Below are 26,836 nucleotides of genomic sequence, written 5' to 3' on the forward strand. Positions count from 1 at the left end.
ATTCCACCCTGATCAGGATGAAACACAGTTGTAAATTGATCACTGAATATCTCATCAATGTCTTCTGCGGTAGTTACCATTCTACCATTTTTATCCGTTAACATTTTTATCTGAAACACGACATTGGGAGCCAAGCGCTGTGGACGTGTCTAAGAACAGCTCCTGATTGAGATAAGTTATTCTAGGAATAATTAAGTATATATGCATAATTGTTTGAGTAAGAGCGGCTGTAAACTTTGTGCACTACTGGTATTATTAGTGTGGGAGATTTTTCTTGCCTAAACTTAATTACGAATCGTTATTATTAGACCTAGTAACCTGCAGTGAAAATTAAAAAAAAAAATGGCGGCGGCATTGTCATTCCATGATTTTAATTTAGATTTCAGTCATTTCGTTAAGTGAGGTCTGTTATATGTATTCCTTCGATTACATAAATGATTTGTGGATGTTTAGCATGGATGGAAGAAGGGTGTGTGCAAAGTGGGACCTAAACGAGGAACTGATGAATGCAAATATGAAATTGATGACAGAAAGTGTTAGTAACGAAACATGAGTGCACGTCTGAAAGAGAAGGATGGTGAGGAAGAGTGGAGAAAAAATGTTAAAAAATCAGTAAAAAAGAAAAAGAGCGATTTGAAAACCGTAACGGATGTTAAAAGGGACGAAAGTGAGGCGAGAGTGGTGGAAGGAAACGAAATTGAGAGAAAAAATGAAACTAGAAATGGCGTGATGCAGAAATCGAAAGTGAAAAAAATCGAAAGAATGAATGATAGCGAAAAAAGAATGAATGATGGCGAAAGTTGGACGCATATTAGACTGAAAGTATGGAAACAGAAAGATAAATGAGATTTAAAGTGAGAAGAATGATAGCGAAAGTTAGACATATGTTGGACCGAAAGTACGGAAACAAAGAAGGATGAATGAGAGTGAAAGTGAGAAGAGGGATTGAGAGTTAGAAAGTTAGAAAGATTTAACAACAGAGAGAATGTGTCACGAGATTCGTAAATTGAATTGGATTGGATGAAGCAAGAAATGAAATGGATGCAGAATGAAATTAAGAAAATTCAGGTCAAAACTATTAAAATAAATCATGATGGCATGAAAGAGTTAATGAAAGATGAGCGAGTGGCGTTGTATGGCGACTCCATTATTAAAGGTGTGCTAGAGGATAGAATGCACAAGGTATGTTTTCCAGGTGGTAAAATGAGTAGAGCGATTTAGGCATTGAATATGAGGCAGGAGCAAGCAAAATAGTTAATAGTATTAATTGGTACAAATGATTTGAGAGAGAGGACAAAGAGCGTGTCAGAATGGATATCAGGAGGCTGCTTGGAAGGATAATAGTGTGACAGGAAGGGTAGTCAGTGTGTTGCCTAGGTATGACTGTGGTGAAATGAGTATGACTGCGGAGAGCAAGGATTATGAATGATATGCTGGCTGAAATGTGTGACGAGATGGGAGTACAGTTTGTTAATGTACGGAATGAGTTTGAGGGACAAAGAGAGCTGTATGGGAGTGATGGACTGCATTTGAGTGGTTATGGTGTGAGTCGCTTGGAGAGAAGACTGCTGCAGGAAGGTAGAGAAGAGAATAGAGAAAATGAATCAGATCGAGAGGGGAGTGATGTGGAAGAGCAGGAGAGTAAGACAGGAGAGATTGAAGAAGTGGATATGAATGGGGAAGTGAGTGGTATGAGTAAAGAAAATGAGAGAATGGGTGTGCAAGAGGAGCAGGGAAACGGGGAGGCTCAGGGTGGACAGAGGTACATAGCATGAGAAAGGTGGATTCTCCAAGAGGAGGTGAGACCATGTGTATGCAGGAAAGGAATGGGATGACCAGGGATCAAGAGGAAACAGTTGGAATTGAAAAGGGTTCTAAAATGAAGAAGCAGAAAGGGAAATGGCCCCAGTCTAGCATGGAGAGATCACATTGAGTGAGTGGTATCGGTGGAACTAGCTGTAGATCCAGAAATGAGCTGTTGTGTTTGTATACCGATGCTAGAAGTATAAGAAACAAGGCAGATGAAATGGCTGCACTAATTGCGTCTATGCACCCAAAGATTGTCGGAATATGTGAGACACGGTTGGAAGAGGATGACATCCTGACATGAATAGGGATAGAAGGGTATGATGTGTTTCATGAGGATAGAAGGGGTAAAAAGGGAAGAGGAGTGCTATTAATGGTGGAGAATAAGTTATGTCTATACCAAGTAGAGATGCAAGACAGAAATAGTGCCAGTGGTTTTGAGACAGTATGGTGCGAGATAGAGGTAAATGGAATCAAATACTTGGTGGGATGTTGTAATAGACCAGGTAATGTGGATGGTGGTGATAGTGAAATGTATTGTCAAATTAGCCAAGCAAATAAGAAAAGGGTGATCATTATGGGTGATTTTAATTATGGCAACTGGAATGATGAGATAGCAACTGGAAGTAAAGAAAATGAGTTTCTTGAGTTGTTGAGGGATAACTACCTCAGACAGTATGGAATAGAGGGCACACGAGGATTAAGAATCTTGGATTTTGTCATCTCATCACAGGATGATGTAATTATAAATGAGGTGTCAAATCATCCACCAATTGGTGAGAGTGACCATGAAGTGATTACCTGGGTGGTTGCAAGCAGTGCGAGGACGCCCTGTGAGAAAAGGGTATATGTGGAACTACAAGAGGGGTAATTATGAAGAGCTCAAGAGACAGCTTGCGGGTGTAGCATGGAATAATGAGTTAGCTGGAAAAGAGATCAATGCAGCTCGGGGGATTTTCAAAAACTATCTAGCAGATGCAATGTCTAAATGTATTCCAAGGGTGAGAAGGTTAAATAAGGTAGGTGTGAGATGGATGAATAAAGAGAGCAAGCATGCGATACAGAGAAAAAGGGCATTGTGGAGGCAGCATAAGAGAAGTGGAAATAACCAATTTCATGAAGTCTACAAAGACCAGGCAAGGAGGGTGACTTGGTTGGTGAGAGTAGCTAAAGAGAGGTATGAACAGCAGTTAGCTAATGAAGCCAAAAATAATCCTAGGGAGTTCTTTCAATATGTAGCCAGCAAAAGAAAGAATGATTATGGAAGGATGACATCGATTGGAGAAAATAGTATAAAGACAGCTGTTGCAGAATGTGAGGTGGAGATACTTAATGAGCAGTTCATAAAGATCTTTCAATCTTGTGAATATGACTTCATGGAGAGATTGAGAGCATTTGATGATGGGGAAGAGAGAATCACTGTAAGTGAGTAAGAGGTGTATGGGGAGTTGAGCAAACTAGATGTAAATAAGGCTGTGGGACTTGATAATATATCACCGTGTATTCTGAAGGAAAGTGCCAGAGAGTTGACACCTGCCTTGACATATTTTTTTAATACGAGTCTTGCATTTGGTCAAGTTCCTAAGGAGTGGAAGGAGGGCAACATTATGCCACTTCATAAAGGAGGTGATCAAACTCAAGCATCAAACTATAGGCCTATCTGTGTGTCAGGTGTTGGAGAAGCTTGTGAGAACTAGGATCCAGAGTTGGGTAGACAACAATGATATAATCTTTGATGGACAGCATGGATTTCTTAAAAGGAGGTCATGTTTTAGTAATCTACTTACTTATTACAATAAAGTGACTGCTTCCTTGGACAGAGGAGAAGGATACACAGTAATATACTTGGATTTCGCAAAAGCTTATGATAAAGTACCTCATGATAAGTTCACAGTCAAACTAGTGCAAATGGGGATGGATATTAGATTAGTGCATTGGATTGGAGACTGGCTATCTGATAAGTATCAACAAGTTGTGTATGAGGGTGCAATATCCAGGAAAAGGAAAGTCACTAGTGGAGTGCCTCAGGGGTCTGTTTTAGGGCTATTACTATTTAACTTGTATATTAATGATATGGGCGAAGATTTGGATGGAGATATTCAGTTGTTTGCAGATGATGCAAAGTTGGGACGAACCATAAAGTGTAATGAAGATGTTGTGGCCTTGCAAGAAGACTTGAATAAATTGAGTGATTGGGCACGGAAATAGGGATGCGAGTTCGATGTTGCAAAATGTAAGGTTTTAAAATTTGGAAAACAAAGATGGGATGCAGAATTTATGCTTGGTGAGAATATATTGTTGGAAGTAGAGGAATTAAGAGATCTGGGGGTGATAGTGGATAAGGATCTAAAATTTAGGGGGACACATCGCCAAAATTGTGAAGACAACACAAAGACTTCTGGGAATGATGCGGAGGACACTGACGTGTAGAAGTAGGGAGATTCTTGTTCCGTTGTATAAGGCTTTGATTAGGCCACACATGGACTATTGTGGCATGCATTACTTTCGGCATGTATGCATCTCGGGAATTGGATATGTGGCTTGTGAAAGAGAGCGGAGAGCGTATGTGCACAAAATGCAGGCAGCTGGAGGAAATAAGTGCATTAGAAATATCGATATCCAACCTTGTTGCTCCAGGAACGGGGAATGAATGTAGGAAGACAAGTAGTGTGATAGGAGAGAATGAAAAAAATATATATATGAATGAGAAAATAATAGTTGATAGTGTGGACGGTGTGATTGACTGTGAAAGTTTAGGAGATGGTTTTGTTTGGGAGAGTGAATTTAGATTAAGAGTGACTGACTTGTAGAGGGAGATAGATGAGCTGAAAGAGGAGGTGGAATATCTTGTGAATGAGAGCAGAAGTATGAAAGATAAGATTAGGAGAATGGAAGAGATAAATGCAAGGTGATTCAGAGTAGGGGAGAGAGAGAATTTAGGGAGTATGAGTGAGAGGTATGGGAGTGCTAGAAGAGGAGAGGATGGAAACAGTAGGAGAGACAGAATGAGAGAGAGAGATATGGAAGTGCTAGAAGAGGAGAGAATGGAAACGGTAGGAGAGATGGAATGAGAGAGAGCTATGGGAATGCTAGAAGAGAGAATAGCAGTGGAGGAGAGGGAATGAGAGAGACCTATGGGAATGAAAGAAGAGGAGAGAATGGAAACAATGGGAGAGAGGGAATGGTAAGAGGTATAATGTATGGCGACTCAATGATCCATGGTGTTCAAGATAGGATGCGTGAGGAGTGTTTGCCGGGAGGAACAATAGAAAGGGTGGCTATGGCAATTAAGAGAGGTGAAAGGGTGGATGAGATGATTGTGATGGTAGGAACGAATGACTTGAGTGGTAATGTAAGTCGGGCAGCGAGAGATATGAGATTTTTGCTTGAGACTGTAAGGAAGAAGACAGAGAGAGGAAAAATAGTGTGCGTGTTGCCTAGGTATGATAATGATGAGCTGAGCAGAAGAGCGGTGATATTGAATGGCATAATAGCAAGAATGTGTGACAAGAGAGGACTGGTATATGTGGATGCTTGGAGTGCGTTTGAGGAAAGAGAGGAATTGTATGCAAGAGACCATTTACATTTGAATGAGGAAGGACGTAGGCATCTGGAGAGATTGCTGTTCTGAACAAGTCAGTGTGTCCCAAGGAGGATGATAGTGGGGATGGCCTCTTGTGGGAATGGATACTTAGGAGAAGGGAGACGATGTCAGGTAACAAATAACTGGTAAACGTTAGTTCCGTGTACCGTTACGCATGTCCTGAAGAAGCCAGACAGTAATGCTGGTGAAACTTGTAGACAATTCTTATATATTGCCAGCGAAGGTTGGTTGATTGGTAGAGTCTCTGCTACTAATGGCTCACAAAGGGTTAAGCAGGTTTGAGCAAGGTTGGTGGTTGGAAGAGGTCCAGTCATTTGATGGTGTTGGCACATTCTCCCTCAATGAGTCTTTGGGCTCCCTGGAGGTGTCACATAATAATAATAATAATAATAATAATGGACTATTGTACCCAGATTTGGTCACCGGGTTTTCAGTAGGATGAAGAGATGTTGGAAAGGGTCCAAAGGCGACTGGCTAAGGTAGTTTCTGACCTCTGGAATGTTGAGTATGAGGAAAGATTGAGAAGATGTAATTTGCAGAGTCTGGTGGAGAGACCTACAGGTTGGTAAGCGGTTGTTAGAGGTTGTTATTGGAGAAGTTCTACAGAGAATTGTGGGAGATCAGGGAAGAACCAGAGGTCATCGCTGGAAACTGTATAAAGAGGGTGTGAGTAGGGGAGTGAAAGGCAGGTTTTTTCGTGCAGAGTTGTGAATGATTGGAATGCCTTGCCTGAGAGTGTGGTGTCTGCAAGCAGTTTGAGTGTGTTTAAGGCTCGGTATGATGAGATGTGTGTGTGTGATAAAAGGACCTCCCAGATGAGTCTTTGATTGCATGAGGTCTTGGGGTAATAATAATAATAACATCATCTTACCATGATCATTCTTCCTTCTACTTGCCACATATCTAAAAAAAATTCTCTGGGGTTTTTCTTCACTTGATATGCCAATTTCTGCTCATACTACGCTTTTGTTTTCCTTACCAACTGAGTCATTCTCCTTGTTTGTTCTTTATAATCTTGAAGTAACTTATTATTACCATTTTTCATCAAGTACTGCCTTCAAAGTATCTTCTACTTCCAGATTTCATGCTTAAGCTCATCATTCATCCATTTTACACCTACCTTATTCACCCTGGCCTTCAGAATACATTCACACATTGATTAGCTGAGTGGTTAGTGTATCCGCTCTCCAGCCAAAAGGCTGCAGGTTCAAATCCTGCCGTGGGCATGGATATTTTGTGATTGTCTGTGAAAATACTAGTAGTGGTGGTCGGCAGTAGATGGCGTTGGTGTAGATGATGAAGGTAATTGCAGTTGGTGGAGTGGTGGAGACAGAAACTTGTAGAGTAGATATCCTCACTCGATGAGTCTTTGGACTCCCTGGAGGTGTTATGTAATAATAATAACTCCTTGTTCTATGCTATAACTCCAAGCTGTCTCCTGAGCTTGTCATAATCACTAGCCTTATAATTCCACGTATATCCTTTTATCACAAAAGTCTGCATACAGCTACCCACAGCCCAAGTGATCACTTCATGATCACTCTCACCATCTTGAGGAAAGTGTGAAACCCCATTCAAATTACATCCTCTGAAATGATCAAATCTAAAACTCTTGATCCTCACGTGGCCTCCTAATGTACTGCCTGAGATTATCTCTCAAGAACTTGAGAAATTAATTTTTTTTTATTCCGAAATGCTATCTCTTTCTTCTATTCTATACTACCATAATGAAAACCACCCATAATAATTATCCTTCCTTTTTTCACTAATCCAAGTTGTTTATACATTTCTTGATCACCAATCCACGTCTTCCTATCAACCTCCATGTTACATCACACTGCCTTATAACCATTGCCACTATTTCCCTCTTTAATGTTTACCTTATGTGGACATAAATCCATTGCTATCATCAGCAGTGCTATCCCCCCCCTTCTTTTCCTTTTTATTCTCAGAAAATACTATATCTTTCCATTTCTATTCCTGTTAGAATATCATCTTCATTCAGCCATGTTTCACTTATTCCAATGATTTTGGGAAGAATAAACTCAATCAATGAAACAATTTCATCTCCCTTATTTTTGATACTTCTGGCATTTGTAAACAAACACAGTAATTCATTTTTAGGTCTATAACCAGTTCTATCCAAGCCACTTTCTCCACACACCTTCCCAATCACCTTTATCACCACTTACCCCATATCTGCTCAGTCTCAACTTCCTCACCTGCATCGCAATATACTCCATTTTCATACACACATTCAGTGCCACTTTCAACATCCACTCTCCCAATTCCATGTCTCCCCAGGCTCCCCCATTTTCCTGTCCCTCTTTATCTCTCACACTACTACTATTTTCACTGCCAAGCACTTCTGTCTCTTCAGTACCATTCTCCTGATGTTTCACTTCGTCTCTTGCACACATCACATACTATACTTCCATACACACTGCTTCCATCCAGCAACACTTTCTCCAGTGCACTCACTCCAAAGCCAGTCAAATGCAACTCATCATTATACATCCATTGAAGCTGTGTTTTGTATTTGTCATGAATATGGAAGTGAAAAGTAAGTTTTTTGCTGTAGTGGGTGCTACCCTCTTCAATGCATTCAAGTTGTTGTTCCTCTGCATCGAGCCTTGATAAGACCCCATCTGGACTTCTGCGCCCAGTTATGGGCACCAGGGTTTCTTCGTGATGGGGAGGAAGTGGAGAGGGTCCAGAGACGAGTGACCAAGATGATAGCAGGTCTGTGGAATGAACCTTATGAGAATAGGTTGAGGATTTGTGGGTTGCAGAAATTGGACGATAGGCAAAGGAGGGGTGATATGATTGAGACATTCAAATTACTGAAGGGTTTTTATAAGATTGATCCAGAAGATATTTTTGAAAATATGACTGGTGGTGGGAGGACTAGGGGCCATGCATGGAAGCTGGGCAAGAGCGTGGTTGACAAGGGTGTTAGAGCTAGGTTTTTTACTTGGAGAGTGGTGAATGAGTGGAATAAGCTTCCAGAGTCTGTTGTGGGTGCTACGACCGTGAATGAGTTCAAGGCAAGATATGATAGATACTGTGTGAATGTTGAATAGTTGTTCTTGACATGATGTTATGGCCTCCCTCGATGAGTCTGTCGACTCCTTGGAGTTTCCCGGAACAATAATAATAATAATAAAAAAAAAAAAGTTTTAGGTATGAAAGTATTATAGCCCATAAAGAGTTCACACCTTCCTGGTGAGTCTATGGAGTTCAGGAAATACTGATATATTTTGTTTAGAGTAGTTTCTTCTCTTATGGTGAAATTTATTCCCTTTTTTTAGGTGCCATACTTTATTCATCAATTGACTGTTACTGATATCTGTTTGGGAACCACTCTTCCTGTAATTCGACGAACCTCATTTCCTGTAGTGGATGCACACGGACTATGGATGGATGTTGATATAGATTACTCTGGATTATTTCAGATGACTTTGGAAACAAAAGTAAATTTGAAGTTATTCCAGAGAAGAAATCAGAAAGGTGAACAAGAAATCGCTGTCAATGCTAAAAATCATTCAGAAGAAGAAGAAACCAAATTTTCTGAAAAAGACAGGTATGCTAAAAAAATAAAATATTAACTAAATAAAATAAAATAATTAACTAAAACAGTTATTGCAGTTGATAATCCTGATTTTATTCCTGTATTGAGAATTATTTTAATATTTGAACTTTAAAGTTTTTTGTTTTTCCAATTTTATGTATTACTTTGATTATATTTAATGATCTTAATGATTTATATTTAATTTAATGATTAATATTTAATTTAATAATTAATAATAATTTAATGATTAATATTTAATTATATTTAATGATCTTGATATGGTCTCAGGCATAAGATTTTTTGTAATATTAAGTAGCAATGTTGGATATATTTATCTGTTTCCATTTGTTAGTTGGGTAGTTTGGTTCTGTTCATCATATCTTACATATATTATCTGAAATATGTCCATTGTTAGCAGGTCCATTGGCTTACATTTTGTTATCATTATTATTTTCTGAGACTTCAAGGACTCATTGTGAGAGGTCATAGATCACTCACTCCAGTTGTCATTTTAGTTTGAGTTTAAGTTTCTCTTAAATCATTCACTCTGGATACACTCACCACTTCAACCTTCAAACTGTTCCAGTCAGTCACTCACTCACTCACTCACTGTTCTTCTTCTTATTTTATTATTATTCAGGCCTCCATAGAGTCAAAAGACTCATCGCAGGAGGTTCTTCCTAGGAAACACAGTCTATCTAGACTCATCGTAAGAGGTTCCTAGGAAACACAAAGTCTATCATACCACTCCTTAAAATCATTGACCGTTCTCGCTCTCACCACTCTATCAGGCAATGCATTCTATGGTTCTACCACCCTCCATGCAACGTAACCACTCGTCACCCTCTTGCTCACAGTTTCCTTTCGTAACTTCTGAGGATGGTCCCTTGTCATCACTCCTTGCTCCTGTTCAACGAAACGAAAGGACTCCCCAGTGTCAACCCTGTAACCACTTCTCAACAGTTTAAAAGTCTCAATCATATCACCTCTCCTTCTATCCACTAAACTCTGCAGTCCACATTCCCTCAACCGGTCCTCATAACTAACATTGTACAGTCCTGAAACCATCTTTGTTATCTGCCTTTGTACCCTTTCCACAGTTAATTTATCCCCTTCAAATGGTAGGGACTAAATCTGAAAACAATAGTCCAATTGTGGTCTGATCAGGGTCTTTTACAACGGAATGATAACTGTTTTATCTCTGCAAGTCAGTCTCCTTCTCATTATTGCAGCAATCCTCTGTGTTACCTTCGCCAACTTTGAAATATGTCCCCTACATTTCAAATTTCTATCAATCATCAACCCAAGATCTCTTGTCTCCCCTACTTCCTCCAGTATAACTCCTCCCATAGAGTATGCAGCATCCCATCTATGTTTCCCAAACCTCAAGACCTTACATTTTGCTGCATTAAATAGAGACCCCCTTTCATTTGCCCATCTGTCTAGCTTATTCAAATCATCTTGCAGGATTGCCGCATCTGCACTATTACTAATAATCCTCCCCCGCTTTGCATCATCTGCAAACAACTGAATATTCCCTTGCAATCCACTGACAATGTCATTGATATAAAGGTTAAACAATATAGGTCCTAGTACTGAGCCCTGTGGAACCCCACTTGTAACCTTCTGTCTCTTTGATATTGCTCCACCATACACAACTCTCTGATACCTATTGGACAGCCAATCCTGAATCCGGTTGACCAATCTGACATCCAGATGCATGTGCTGCAACTTAAATATCAGCTTATCATGTGGCACCTTGTCAAATGCCTTCGCTAAGTCTAAGAAAATGGCAGTATATGCCTTTCCCTCATCTACTGCTCTTGTAACTTTATCATAAAAGGCTAGCATATTGCTAAAATAAGAGCGCCCTTCACAAATCCATGTTGACTCTCACAGATAACATTACCCTCATCTGTCCAATGCTGTATACGGTCCTTCACTACTTTCTCCAAGATATTACTAAATACTGATGACACACAAACTGGTTTATAATTAGACACTTCCAGTCTGCTACCGTTCTTATGCAATGGCACTATCTTACCTTCCTTCCATTCCATGGGCACCTTTCCAGCAGCCAGAACTTTCATTGAAAAGCCAGGTCAAAGGCACTGTCAGTTCCCTAGCACATTCTCTCAAAACTCGTGGTGAAATACCATCCAGTCCCAAAGCTTTACTGACATCCAGAGTACTCAGTATTTGAAACGCACTCTCCTCCTGTACCTCTAAACCTTGAACCTGCCCTTTCCCCTCTAGCATTAAAACTGACTCCTCCAAGATGAAATACTCCAATAAAGTGTTCATTGAACAATTCTACTATGTCTGCTGCATCAGTCACTCTATTCCCATTTTTATCCCACAATATGATTCTTCCACAGTCATTACTCCTTCTACTGGCCATAAATAAAAAAATTCCCTAGGATTTTCTTTGGATCCTAGGGCTAATCTCCTCTCATATTCCAGTTTCATCTTCTTTACCATACTAGTCACTCTTCTGGCCTGTGTCTTATACTCTTCATACATCTTCTCTTCTCCTGTCTCCTTATATCTCTTCCACAGCCTCTTTTCGCATGCAATTCCTGTTTCATATTGTTTGTCATCCACTTTACTCCAAATTGTGTGCTCTTGTTCACTCGTGGTATACAACTTACCATTGCTTCTAACGAATATTCTTTCATAATTTTCCACGCACTAATGATATCCCGGCCTTCCAATTCCTCCCTCCATGAAACTTCCCCAAGTTGACGTCTAAGACTATTATAATCACCTGCCTTATAATTCCACATACGTTCCCGTCTCTTTGATACTCCTGCATGTCTATTCATCTTCCAAGTCAAAAACCACATGGTCACTCTCTCCAACTGGTGGGAGAGATGTCATCTCAGTTAATATCAACTCTTCTGATCCTATGACCAAATTGAAAACTCTTGAACCTCTTGTTTTCTCAATTATATGTTGCCTAAGCCATTTTTTCTCTAGAATTCTAGAAATTCCATTCCCTTATTGCTACATGCATCTTCCTCTCCCCAATTTATACTACTGTAGTTAAAATCTCAAATAAATCATTCTTCTTGCACTTACCAAACTCAACTGTCTAAACATCTCCTGGTCCCTACCCTCTGTGCTCCTGGGTCTGTAGCACACCCCACTAAATATCCTGTCTTGCCCACCTCTACCTCACACCATATGCTTTCAAAATCATTAGTGTTATTGCCTTCCAAAGCCTCCACTCTTAGAGGACATAGGTCATCACTTATCATAAGCAGTACTCCACCACCATGCTTTCCCTTCCTATCCTGCCGAAAAATGCTGTACCCAGCGACTTCTATTCCTGTTATTATATTCTCTTCTGTCAACTGCGTCTCAGTGATCCCAATAATTTTTTGCCAGGCTGATGCTATCTGCGCCACCCTTATTCCAGATAATCCTGGCATTAATATATAGCTTATAAATGCCGCTGTTTCTATACCCAGCATTATCCCCTCTAGACTCCACTGGGCTCAGTGTTACCTGATGTCATCCCCCTTCTCCCAAGTACCCATTACCACAAGAGGCCAACCCTGCTACCATCTTCCCTGGGACATACTGACTTTTTCAGAACAGCAATCTCTCCAGATGCCTACGTCCTTCCTCATTCAAATGTAAGTGGTCTCTTGCATACAATTCCTCTTTGTCCTCAAACGCACTCCAAGCATCCACATATTCCAGTCCTCTCTTGTCACACATTCTAGCTAATTATGTCATTCAATATTACCGTTCTTCTGCTCAGTTCGTCATTATCATACCTAGGCAACATACACACACTATCTTTCCTCTCTGTGTCCTCTTTCATACCACCTCAAGCAAGAATCTCATATCTCTCACTGCCCTATTTACACCACCACTCGTCATTTGTTCCCACCATCACAATCATCTCATCCACCCTTTCACCTCTCTTAACTGCCAAAGCCACCCTTTCTCTCGTTCCTCCTGGCAAACACTCCTCACGCATCCTATCTTGAACACCACGGATCAATTGAGTCTCCATACATTATATACCTCTTACCATTCCCTCTCTCCTGTTGTTTCCATTTTCTCCTCTTCTTTCATTCCCATACCTCTCTCTCATTCCCTCTCTCCTACTGTTTCCATTTTCTCCTCTTCTAGTACTCCCATACGTCTCTCTCTCTCTCTCTCATTCCATTCTCTTCTCTTCTAGCACTGCCATACCCCTCTGTGTCATTCCGTCTCTCCTACTGTTTCCATTCTCCCCTCTTCTAGCACTTCCATACCTCTCATTCATTCTGTCTCTCCTACTGTTTCCATTCTCTCCTCTTCTAGCATTCCCATACCTCTCTCTCTAATGTGCTTTGCCTTATGGGAGATACTGAGACAAGGAGTGATAAGCGCTTGGTTCACCTTTACTATGAGTTGCCTGAGTCCTGAAGATACTTCAGGCACAAACTTTGTTTGCTCACACTTGGATAAAAGATTAAACTAAATTTATTATAGTCTAACCAAGTGAAAAATAAACTTCCAACTTCTCTGGACCCTTTCCAACATATCCTTGTCACCATGAAAACTCCACGACCAAATCTGTGCAAATAATCCTTATGAGTCCTGATCAAGGCCTTATAACAGTGGCATCATAACCTCTCTATTTCTGCATGTGAGAGGTCTCTGAATTATTACCATTCTCCAATGTGACGTCTTTGCAACTTGGCCCCTGAGAAATCTCAAAACCTTACTTTTTGCAACATTGAAATGACAGTTACACTTACCTGCTCATTCATGCACTATTAACATAACATGCATTATTAACATAACAAAACCGAAAGATATAAGTACACAAAACAATTACAGAAATAGAGTTAAAGAAAATAACTTTTGACAGTCTAGAAAATACCTGGAAAATGAGAAAAAAAACAGTTTTAATAAATGCTGTAAGAAAAACACTTGGTGCAACAATTAGAGCAAATAATGAGTACACAACCATAGAAATTTTGGATACTTTAAAAAAAAATTCTCTGAACAGAAAAAAAATACAGTGGAAAATAACCAACATTATTATTATCTTCGTCCTAAAACCCATGGAATCAAAGATTCATCTAGTAGGTCCCCTTTGTCATGCACACAGCTCATCATACCTTGCCTTTAACACATTTGAATTCTCTGCAGATTCCACCATCTCAGACAAGGCATTCCAATCATTCGCAATTCTGCATGCAAAAAATCTGCTTCTCACTCCATTGTTCTCACCCTCCTTTTACAGCCTCCAGAGTTGACCTCGTGTTCTCTCCCCATCTCCAAACATTTTATAAAAACACCTCTTGAACATCGATCCTATAACTACTTCTTACCAACTTGTACATCTCTATCATATTATCTCTCTTCTTCTTGCCCACTAGACTCTAAAATGTATCTTCTCAACCTTTCCTCATATTCAACATTCTAGAGATCAGAAACTACTGTAGTCAATTGCCTCTGGACTTTTTCTAACATCTCTTTGTCCTTTTGAAAACCAGGTAACCAATTCTGTGCACAGTAGTCCATATGTGGCCTAATCAAGGTACAATGGAACAAGAATTTCCTTACTTCTACAAGTCAGTGTCTTCCACATCATTCCCAGAATTCATTCTCTTGCCCTCACAATTTTGGCAGTGTGTCCTCTAAATTTTAGATTCCTATCCACCATCACCCAACATCTTATTTCCTTTTTTAAATAACGAAACCTGTGGTGCGTTCATAATTAGAAGAAACACACGTATAAACCACAGTGAAAATTATTTAATTGTAAATATTTCATCCTAAGTATCTTAAGACATCATCAGTACAGTATTTAAACAAAATTAGGAATAACATACAGTTAGGGCGCATGATTACAATAGAATCTCATGAAAACATGCATAACGTGCTAAAGTAGTACAAAAAAAAAAAAAAAAAAAAAAAAAACAACGTTAATTATTTAACACAATTTCGTATGATAATTTCCCATACTTTAGGAATAGTAAGAACGTCGTTGCGGTTTAGGTTTGGTCTGTGTAGTAGGGCTTCAGAACTTTCTTTGTATAAACGCTCATGTTTAAATAAAGATCTATGTAAAAGTTTAGCCTTTTCCCAATGGATCCTATGGTTTGGATTTTCAATTCCGTGTTGAGAGAGGCCAGATTTCTGCAGTTTAAGAAGACGAATGTGGTCTTGATGTTCCGAGATGCGTTTCTGAACAGACCTACCTGTCTGTCCAAAGTAAGATAATTTGCATGAGCATGGAATCTCATAAACACCAGGTAACATCAAGGGTGAGAATTTGTCCTTATGAGAAGGTAATAAGTTGTAAATTTGGTCGATAGGTTTGTAAGTAGTGGCAAAATTGTATTTCTTCATAATTTTAGAAAGGCGTTCTGAGATGCCTTTAACATAAGGTATGGGAATACTATGCACGTCTTCCAGTCTGGTTTGATATGTGCAGAAGTGACTGATGATTTTTTGAGTTGTTTTGGGATTATATCCATTTAGGATGGCTGTATTTTTGGTAACTTCTAATTCCTGGTTTAAAGATTCTTCAGAGGAGCAGAAATTAACCTTCTTCATCATCGCATCAACTTTACGTTAGAAAAAGAATCTCCACAGGGTATCTCTTTTTTGGATTTACATATCAAAAGAAAAGAAGACGGTTCCATCCCCACGTCCGTCTTTCGCACGCCTACATTCTCAGGTCGCTACATTCACAATTCTTCTGCTCATCATCCATCTCAGAAATCTGGCATTATTAAATCACTAGTTTCCAGAGCACATAAATTCTGCTCCTCTGAAGAATCTTTAAACCAGGAATTAGAAGTTATCAAAAATACAGCCATCCTAAATGAATATAATCCCAAAACAACTCAAAAAATCATCAGTCATTTCTGCATACATCAAACCAGACAGGAAGAAGTGCATAGGATTCCCATACATTACGTTAAAGGCATCTCAGAACGCCTTTCTAAAATTATGAAGAAATACAATTTCGCCACTACTTACAAACCTATCAACCAAATTTACAACTTATTACCTTCTCCTAAGGACAAATTCTCACCCTTGATGTTACCTGGTGTTTATGAGATTCCATGCTCATGCAAATTATCTTACTTTGGACAGACAGGTAGGTCTGTTCAGAAATGCATCTCGGAACATCAAGACCACATTCGTCTTCTTAAACCGCAGAAATCTGGCCTCTCTCAACACGGAATTGAAAATCCAAACCATAGGATCCATTGGGAAAAGGCTAAACTTTTACATAGATCTTTATTTAAACATGAACGTTTATACAAAGAAAGTTCTGAAGCCCTACTACACAGACCAAACCTAAACCGCAACGACGTTCTTACTATTCCTAAAGTATGGGAAATTATCATACAAAATTGTGTTAAATAATTAACGTTTTTTTTTATTTATTTTTATTTATTTATTTTTTTTTTGTACTACTTTAGCACGTTATGCACGTTTTCATGAATGAGATTCTATTGTAATCATGCGCCCTAACTGTATGTTATTCCTAATTTTGTTTAAATACTGTACTGATGATGTCCTAAGATACTTGGGATGAAATATTTACAATTAAATAATTTTCACTGTAGTTTATATGTGTGTTTCTTCTAATTATCTTATTTCCTATACATCCAATAATATATTTCCACCAAGTGCAAATTCTACATCTGATCTTTTTTTCCCAAATTTTAAAACCTTACATTTCACAACATTGAACTAAAACCCTGACTCCTGTGCCCATTCACTGAATCTATTCAAGCTCTACTCTTCATAATTTGTCTCAACTTTGCATCATCTGAAAACAACTGAATATCCTCATCCAAATCTTCCCCAATATCATTAGGGCAATGGCCCTAAAACAGACCTCTGAGGCCCAACAACACTAGTGATTTTCACCTGAAGGGATATTGCACCCTCATACACAACTTGCTGATGCCTGTCAGATAGTCAATCTCCAATCCAATGCACCAGTCTAATATCCAACCCCATTTGCCCTAGTTTAATTATCAACTTATCATGCGTTAATCTATCAAAAGCCTTTGTGAAATTAAAGTATTCTACCCCTCTGCCGAAGGAATCTGTCACCTTATTGTAATAAGTAAGTAGATTACTAAAATATGACCTCCCTTTAGCAAATCCATGCTGTCCATCAAAGATAATACCATTATTTTCAACCCAATTCTGGATCCTAGTTCAGACAAGCTTCTCCAGCAACTTAATCTAAATGTCATCTGACACTCAGATAGGCCTATAGTTTGATGCTTGAGTTTGATCACCTCCTATATGAAGTGGTACAATCTTGCCCTCCTTCCACTCCTTAGGAACTTGACTCAGTGCAAGACTCGTATTAAAAAATTGTCAAGGCTGGCCTCAATTCCCTGGCACATTCCTTCAGAATACGTAGTGATATATTATCAAGTTCTACAGCCTTATTAACATCTAGTTTGCTCAACTCCCCATACACCTCTTGCTCACTTACAGTCAGTATCTCTTCCCCATCATCAACTGCTCTCAATCTCCCCATGAAGTCACATTCACAAGATTGAAAGACCTTTACAGACTTCTCATTAAGTATCTCCACATACCTTCTGCAACAGCTGTCTTTATACCATTTTCTCCAATCGATGTCATCCTTCCATAATCATTCTTTCTTTTGCTGGCTACATATTGAAAGAACTCCCTATGATTCTTTTTGGCTTCATTAGCTAACTGCTGTTCATACCTCTCTTTAGCTACTCTCACCAACCAAGTCACCCTCCTTGCCTGGTCTTTGTAATCCTCATGGAATTGATTATTTCCGCTTCTCTTATGCTGCCTCCATAATGTCCCTTTTTCTCTCTATCGCATGCTTAATCTCGTTATTCATCCATTTCACACATACCTTATTTACCTTCTCACCCTTGGAATACATTTAGACATTGCATCTACTAGATAGTTTTTGAAAATCCCCCAAGCTGCATTGATCTCTTTTCCAGCTAACTCCTTATTCCATGCTACACCCACAAGCTGTCTCCTGAGCTCTTCATAATCACCCCCCCCCCCTTGTACTTCCACATATACCCTTTTCTCACAGAGGTCCTCACACTGCTGAGGTAGTTATCCCTCAAAAACTCAAGAAACTCATTTTCTTTACTTCCAGTTGCTATCTCATCATTCCAGTCTACATTTCCATAATTAAAATCGCCCATAATGATCACTCTTTTCTTATTTGCTTGGCTAATTTGATCATGTATTTCATTATCACTACTGTCCACATTACTTGGTCTATAACAACATCCCACCAAGTATTTGATTCCATTCACCTCTATCTCATACCATAGTGCCTCAAAACCACCGGCACCAAGAGAGAAACCTCTTTCATCTCTACTTTGTATGGACATAACTCTTTTTCTATCATCAATAGCACTCCCCCTGCTTTTTTATCCTTTCTATCTTCGCATAACACATCATACTCTTCCATCTCTATTCCTTTCAGAATGTTATCCTCATCCATCCATGTGTCACTTATTCCAACAATTCTTGGGTGAGCAAACTCGTGCCTTGTTTCTTACACCTCTAGCATTTGTATACAAACATAACAGCTCATTCCTGGATCTATAACAAGTTTCACTGATACCACCCACTAGATGTGACCTCTCCTCACTTAACCCGAGCCACCTTCCCCTGTTCCTATTTATCCTGGAACTCTTTTAAAATCTAACTGTTTTAGCTTGATCTCAGGTTATCTCCTTCCCTCTTTGTCTACACATGCATGCACATCCTCTTGGAGTATCAATATTTCTCACACTGTATTCCCCTGTTCACTCTGAGCCTCACTATTTCCTTGTTTGTCTTGCACACTTGTTCTCTCATTCTCTATACTTATGCTACCCACTTCTTCATTCATAATACCACTTGATTCTATCCTTCCTTACTCTCCCTCTCTTTCACATCAGTTCTTTCTTGATGTGATTCATTCTCTACACTCATTTCTCTACCTTCAAGCAGCAGTCTTTCCAAATGACTCGCACTAAAACCAGTCAAATTCATTACTGTTATACAGTTCAATTCATCCTTCAAACTCATTCCACACATTAAGAAACTGCAATCCTTTCTCTTCACACATTTCTGCTGACATATCATTCACAATCTTTGCTCCCCACCTCATTTCATCACTGTAATATCTGGGCAACACACTGATTATCTTTCCTATCACACTGTTATCTTCTATCCTTCTCAACACCTTGTGATATCCAATGTTATGTGTTTCTTGTTCCATTATAAAGTTTTTTTTTCATTTTTTTTTTCACAATGTCATCTAGGTGAAATAATGAGTTGCATTTTTTTTTAATTGCCATTATTAGATTTCTATACTTGCTCTTATCAGATACATAGGATTATAGAAAATTTACTGGGTTTATAATTTTTTCTTCTCTCATCCATTTATCCTGCTACTTAAGCTGTCTAAATTTTGTTTACTATTTGATAAAATTCTCTCCCTACATATCTGCAGTTGTAAATTGCACAGCACCCAACATTCTTCTTTGCATTAAAATTCATTCATAACATGACCAATGCCAAGTGAATTTTTATCCCAAAAAAAATCCTGTCTTGAAAAAAAATAATAATAAAAATTAAAATTAAACATCTCCTCATTTAGATGGACTCTCTGTAGCTCAGTCAGGAATGGTGATGTCCTTTGATTTGCGAGACCTGGATTTGAATCTCATATATTATAGGAAAAACCTTTATAAGGGCTTTTCAAATGCATGTAAATTAACTGGCCTCATATGGAGCTGTAAGATATCCCCTCCTCCCTGTATTTTCACACTGCAAGATACAGGGAGGTTCATCGTGTACCTTCTACAATGAATCTTTTGACTCTGTGGAGGGCTGGTGTTAATAATAAGGCAGACAAACTTACCAAAGAGTACATACAGTTCACACATAGAAGACTCTGTAGATAGGATTAACTAACTACCCTAATATAATGTTATGATAAAGTAATTATCACAAGGCTGTTAATGGACTATAACAGATCATTCAGCCTCATATATAAGGGAAAATGAAGATCATTTAATTCCTGAGATTATTATTATTATTTTGTAAGCTCCATTGAGTCAACACTCATTGTGGGAGGCCCACTCAACCAGCAACATGTCTATCATAATGAGCTTTGAAGTTATTTACACTACCTGCACGCACAACACACTCAGACAGTGCATTCCACTCACTAATAGTTCTCCATGTAAAAAATCTACTCTTCACACCCTTCTTCACCGCATCTCTATGCAACTTCCAGTGATAGTCCCTCGTTCTTCCCATCTTAGCGTCCACTCATTTTATAATTTCTTCTGTATTAATCTGATAGAATCCCTTAACTAACTTGAAAGTCTCTATCATATCTCCTCTTTTCCTCCTATCTACCAATCTCTTTAATCCACATTCTATCAAATGTTCTTCATAACCAACACTCAGTCCTGATATCACTTTGGTTATTCATCTTAGGACCCTTTCTAGTGTTTTTGCATCACAATGAAAACTAAGCAACCAGATCTGAGCACAATAGTCCATATGTGGTTCTGACCAATGCCTTATTTAGATGCACCACCACCTCCTTATCTTTACATGTCAATGTAGTTTTCATCATAGCAGCAATATGATGTGCCCTTGGAAATTCAGTCCACTCTCCATCACTCCAAGATCCCAAATGTTATCCACTTCTTGAAGTACAGCTGCACCAATACAGTATGTAGCCTTATATCTTTGTATATCAAAGTGTAGTACCTTGCATTATTAACATTAAAACTGTAACCCTGCTCATTTGTCCAAGCTAAAAGTCTATTCAAATCTTCCTCTAGAGAATTAACATCAACACTACTCCTGATAATTTTACCTAACTTTGCATCATCAGCAAACATTTGAAATCCCCAGTCAATCTACATGAAACATCATTAGCAAACAAGTTAAACAGTAGGGACACAAGAACAGAACCCTGAGGCATGCCACATGTGCACCAACTTATAGTGCGGTAATCTATCAAATGCTTTTGCAAAGTCCAACAATATCACTGTATATGATTCTCCCTTATCCAACACATTCATCACCTTATCATAAAACATAAGCAGATTGCTGCAACAAGACCTGCCTTTCACAAACCCATGCCGACCATAATAGAGAATCTTATGTTCATAAACTCAATCTTGTATTCTATTTCTAACCAATTTTTCCAACACTTTCATCACAACTGCAGATATACAGATTGATCTATAATTGGAAACTTCTGTTCTCGAATCATGCTTGTTAAGAGGTATTATTTTGCCTTCTTTCCACACCTTAGAAACTTTACCCACTACAAGACTCTCTTTAAATAATCAGGTCAAGGGCATGGCTAACTCTTTTGCACATTCTTTAAAAATACATGGTGACATGTCATCCATTCCCACAGCCTTATTAACATCTAACCTGAGTAACAGTTGATACACCTCTGATTCTTTCACCTTGAATTTGAATCCTCCTAATTCTTGCCTCTCTTCTACATGTTGCACAGCATCATTCACACCACTATGATATACACTGATGCAGTGTTCGTTAAATAATTCCATTATATCATTTGCTATGGTTACTCTGCTACCATAGCTATCCACCAGCATCAACCTGCCATACATAGATCTCAGTTATGCATACTTAGTGTTAGGCCTAACAAATAAATATATTTAATTGGCTATTTTATATCGGTGAATATCAAGAAAACCGGTGAAAAAGTTTCAGATGATTTTCTATACTAGAAATTAATATTAACTTTTCATATGAGTAAAATTCAGTGTTTCTTCTCAAGGATGTTAGTTATGTATGTAATGAAAATAATGAGGCATAAACACTTTTCCATATAGCTATAGGATCAATGGTGGAGAAGTTCTACAGCGAATAGTGGGAGATCAGGGGAGAACCAGAGGTCATCCCTGGAAACTGTATAAAGAGGGTGTGAGTAGGGGAGTGAGAGGCAGGTTTTTTTCGTGCAGAGTTGTGAATGATTGGAATGCCTTGCCTGAGAGTGTGGTGTCTGCAAGGAGTTTGAATGTGTTTAAGACCCGGTATGATGAGATGTGTGTGAGATAAAAGGACCTCCTAGATGAGTCTTAGACTCCATGAGGTCTTGTTTAATAATAATAATAATAATAATACATACTGCTTATTCTATATAAATGTTATTTATTTTTTTGTCTCTTGGAATAGTGGAAGTGATTCATGTGATGAAGATTTTAATTCAGATACTGAAAGTGAAGATAGCATGTTGTCCAGTGAGTTGCCCACAAGGAAAGATAGGCGAGTAATAATTATCTGTAAAAGAGAATAAGCATTGTTTTCTACAAGTTTTTATAGTTACCAGTCTAATAAAAAACTTAGACTAAAACATGTAATAAAAAAAAAAATCCAAAGCTAATTGACATAATCTAATGAAGTTTGCATGCAAACTCGAACAAGCCCACATACTATAACCATTGCAAACGGGCAAATTCTACAGCAACTTTGACACATAAATACATAAAAGCCATTGCCTTAAGACACATTGTCATCAAATCCTATTACCTTATTGACAACAATTATTATCCTTCTTGTGGGAGGTTTTTCTGTCATACATGCAACTTATCGACTGTGCCTTAAATGCATTCACATTCTCTGCAGATATCACACTCTCAGACAATGCATTCCAATCATTCTTCACCCTCAATGCAAAAAAATCTGCTTTTCACTCCTTTGCTCAACTTTCCTATACAGATGCCAGAAATTATATATTTAGTTTAATTCTTTATCCAAGTGTAAGCAAACAAAGTTTGTGCCTGAAGTATTCTTCAGAACTGGGACAACTTGTGGCAAAGGTGGACTGAGTTCTCATCACTTTCCTTTGTATCGCATAATGCAAAGCATATCTCCTTGCACAATGCATTATGGGAAGGGTCACTACCCTGACCGGTTTCGACCTTTATTGAAGTCTCTTCAGTGGGAGCCAGATCCTTTATCTAAGTGATTAAACTAAATATATAATTTATAGTCTAACCAAGTGAAAAAAACTTCCGACATCTTTCTCTAATCCAGAGTAATTTAATAATAAGGTGTGACACCTTTTGGCAACTGGCATATGGAAATATGACTTCTGCATTGCTTCAACCTTGGTATCACCTCTGGGTCTGGCTCCCACTGAAGAGACCTCAATAAAGGTCGAAACCAGTCTGGGTAGTGACCCTTCCTATAATTATTATTATTATTATTATTATTATTATTATTGTTCCGGGAAACTCCAAGGAGTCGACAGACTCATCGAGGGAGGCCCTAACATCATGTCAAGAACAACTATTCAACATTCACACAGTATCTATCATACCTTGCCTTGAACTCATTCACGGACGTAGCACCCACAACAGACTCTGGAAGCTTATTCCACTCATTTACCACTCTCCAAGTAAAGAACCTAGCTCTAACACCCTTGTCAACCACGCTCTTGCCCAGCTTCCATGCATGGCCCCTAGTCCTCCCACCACCAGTCATATTTTCAAAAATATCTTCTGGATCAATCTTATAAAAACCCTTCAGTAATTTGAATGTCTCAATCATATCACCCCTCCTTTGCCTTTCGTCCAATTTCTGCAACCCACAAATCCTCAACCTATTCTCATAAGGTTCATTCCACAGACCTGCTATCATCTTGGTCACTCGTCTCTGGACCCTCTCCACTTCCTCCCCATCACGAAGAAACCCTGGTGCCCATAGCTGGGCACAGAAGTCCAGATGGGGTCTTATCAAGGCTCGATACAGAGGAACAACAACTTGTTCGTCTCTGCATGTTAAAGTATTTTTCAGAAGCCAAGTGATTTGGTGAGCTGTTTTAGTTACTTTTGCAATGTGCCCCCTAAACTTCAACTCCCTATCCACCAACACTCCCAAATCCCTGGCCTCATCAATCTCCTGGAGTATGATTCCACCAATGCGATATACTGCTGCTATTCTTTTCACCCCAAAGTGCATAACCTTACACTTTGCCACATTAAATTGACATACATTTTTCCTAGCCCAGTCCTCCAAACTATCCAAATCATCCTGTAAAATTTTGACATCTTGTGCACTCACAATTGCTCTACCCAACTTTGCATCATCAGCAAACAAGTGAACACTTCCTCTCAGATCCTTTCCAATATCATTGATGAACAAATTGAAAAGCAGTGGTCCAAGAACAGAGCCCTGTGGCACTCCACTAGTCACAAGACGTCTTTTAGACTCCACTCCTGAATAAACCACTCTTTGATATCTCTCCTTCAACCACCCTCTTAACCATCTCACCAACCCTATATCGATACCCATCTGCTCCAGTTTACTGATTAGGGTTCCATGTGGTATCCTATCAAAGGCCTTGGCAAGGTCCAGTAGTATCACTGTAAACCCATTACCCCTATCCAGTTCAGCCGTCACTGTGTTATAAAACGTGAGCAAGTTACTGAGGCATGATCTACCCTTCACAAAACCATGTTGTCCCCCATACAATATCCCATTTTCATCTATCCAATCCTGTATTCTTTTCTTGACTAATTTCTCTAAGACCTTGACAATGATTCCTGATATGCTAATCGGTCGGTAATTTACAACAGCAGTCTTGGAACCACCTTTATGCAGTGGAACTATTTTCCCCTCTTTCCACCCACTCGGGACTAACCCAGACCCGAGACTCAAATTAAACAAAATGGTCAAGGGTATTGACAATTCTTTAGCTGCTTCTCGTACAACACAAGCTGGTATACCATCCAATCCCACAGATGTATTGACATTGAGGTTATGCAATAGACTACTCACCTCCACTTCATTAACCACAATTCCCGTATAATCTACTGGTTTATTCGTTTCTGCAATGTCACCACCTGGATGATATACTTTTACAAAGTGCTCACTCAGTAACTCAACTATCTCAACTGATTCAGTTACCTCCCTACTATCGGCATTCTTTAAAATCAATCTGCCATGTACATTTTTCCTTTTACTTGCTACATATCTAAAAAACTGTTTAGGATTCTCTTTAGCCTGCATGGCCAATGTTCTTTCGTAATCCTTTTTTGCTTTTCTTACCACACTCGTCACCCTTCTGGCCTGCGCTTTATACCGTTCATGTGCCTGCCGATCACCCTTCTCCTTAAATTCCCTCCATAGTTGTTTCTTTTTTTGCAACTCGAGCTTAATGGTGTTATTCATCCATTTAACCCCTACTTGATTTATTATTCGGACTCTAGGTATACAGTCAGCCATTGCTTCATGCAAGCACTTCTTAACTACCTCCCATGCACTATCAACTTCTAGTCCTTGCAGTTGTACATGCCATGGCACTGAACCAATCGAACTCCTGAGCTTGTCATACTTTCCAGCCCGATAATTCCACATGTACCCTGTCTTAATTGAAAATTCTACACCTTTAGCTACCTCCCAAGTCAAGACCCTATGATCACTCTCACCGATTGGTGGCAGTGTGGTCATATTTGTTACAGCCAAATCCTCAGATGCAATTACTAGGTCAAGCACTCTCTGAACCCTAGTATTTTCCATTACATGCTGTCGCAGATAGTTATCCCTTAATAACCGCATAAAATCTAGTTCCTTCCTCCCATGTGTCCTCTCCTCACTCCAATCAATGCGACCATAGTTGAAATCTCCCATAATAATCACCCTCCTTCCACCCATTTCTTCTATTTGCTTGTGCATACTGTCACCACCATCTTTTCCATCACCTGGTCTATAGCAGCACCCAATTGTATATTTAGTTCTGCTAGCCACAATCTCACACCAAATGGCCTCAAATGTGCTCTTTTCTCTATCCTGCAATTCAACTTCTATTCTCCTTGGCTGGAGCTCATCAGCTATCATCAATAATACTCCTCCCCCCATTTTATTCTCTCTGTCATTCCTGAACACACTATACCCATCACATTCAATCCCACTAGTTATATCATCTACAGTCAGCCATGTTTCACTAATACCTATAACCTGTGGTCTGGAAGTGCCAACCATAGCCAAAAACTCTTCCTTCTTGTTCCTAATACTCCTAGTATTAGTGTACATGAATTTAAGACCCCCATTAGCCCCAACCCTACCTTGATGCCTTATATTAACTATCCCACTCAGATTTGTTGTCCTTATTTGCTCTGGCATATTATATTCATTCTTACATTCAACTGCCTTCATAAGGACTGTATCTCTACTCCCCCCCCCTAACAAATCTAGTTTCCCTGAATTTGCACATCCACTACATTCAGCAACACTTTCTCAAGTCTTCTTACACCGTAACCATTCAAATGCAAGCCATCCATCTCATATAGATCCTTTCACCCATCAAACTCACTCCACACATCCACAAATTCCACACCACTCGTCATACATAACCCACGCATAAAGTCATTTGCAATTATAGCCCTCCTTTTAAACATTTCACTGTCATACCGTGGCAAAAGACTAATCATTCTAACTCTCTCACTCTTTTCTTTTGCTACCTCAAACAATTCATTCAGGTCTTCTATCATTTCCATTTTATCTCCTTTCAAATCATTCGTACCTGCCACAACAATCATTTCTTTCACCCTTTCCTTTTGCTCTCTAATAGACGCAGTTACGTCCTTTATAGTCGCACCAGGTTGGTACGATTTTGTCAAATCCTCTACTAACACACCTCGTACTAACGAGTCTCCATACAGCACTCTATCCTTCATTTTGTTCATGTTCACATTCATACGTCTATTTTTCCTGTCATACCTTTTATTATTGGTTGGTTCATTCAGTCTACTTTTGTTCATGCACTCTAACTGCTGTTTTGCTCTTTCTATCGCACTATTCAACAA

The 26,836-nt window shown here is 39.0% G+C and overlaps 1 protein-coding gene across 5 annotated transcripts in view; it reads left to right on the forward strand.

The window, feature by feature from the left end:
• The window catches only part of LOC150097110 (testis-expressed protein 2-like), a 254,835-nt gene that overhangs the window by 146,048 nt on the left and 81,951 nt on the right, over positions 1-26,836 (forward strand). For 4 of the 5 annotated variants that reach the window (XM_090407014.1, XM_090407016.1, XM_090407017.1 and 1 more), the window contains exons 6-7: positions 8,722-8,993; positions 22,203-22,292. In XM_090407014.1, coding sequence (XP_090263140.1) covers positions 8,722-8,993; positions 22,203-22,292 — 362 coding nt within the window. The remainder of the gene's footprint in view (positions 1-8,721; positions 8,994-22,202; positions 22,293-26,836) is intronic. The other variant, XM_090407018.1, reaches the window with a different exon arrangement.

This window comes from Typopeltis vanoorti, chromosome 17 (genome assembly GCF_054136105.1).
Source record: "Typopeltis vanoorti isolate ZY-2024b chromosome 17, IOZ_Tvanoo_1.0, whole genome shotgun sequence".
Taxonomy (NCBI): domain Eukaryota; kingdom Metazoa; phylum Arthropoda; class Arachnida; order Uropygi; family Thelyphonidae; genus Typopeltis; species Typopeltis vanoorti.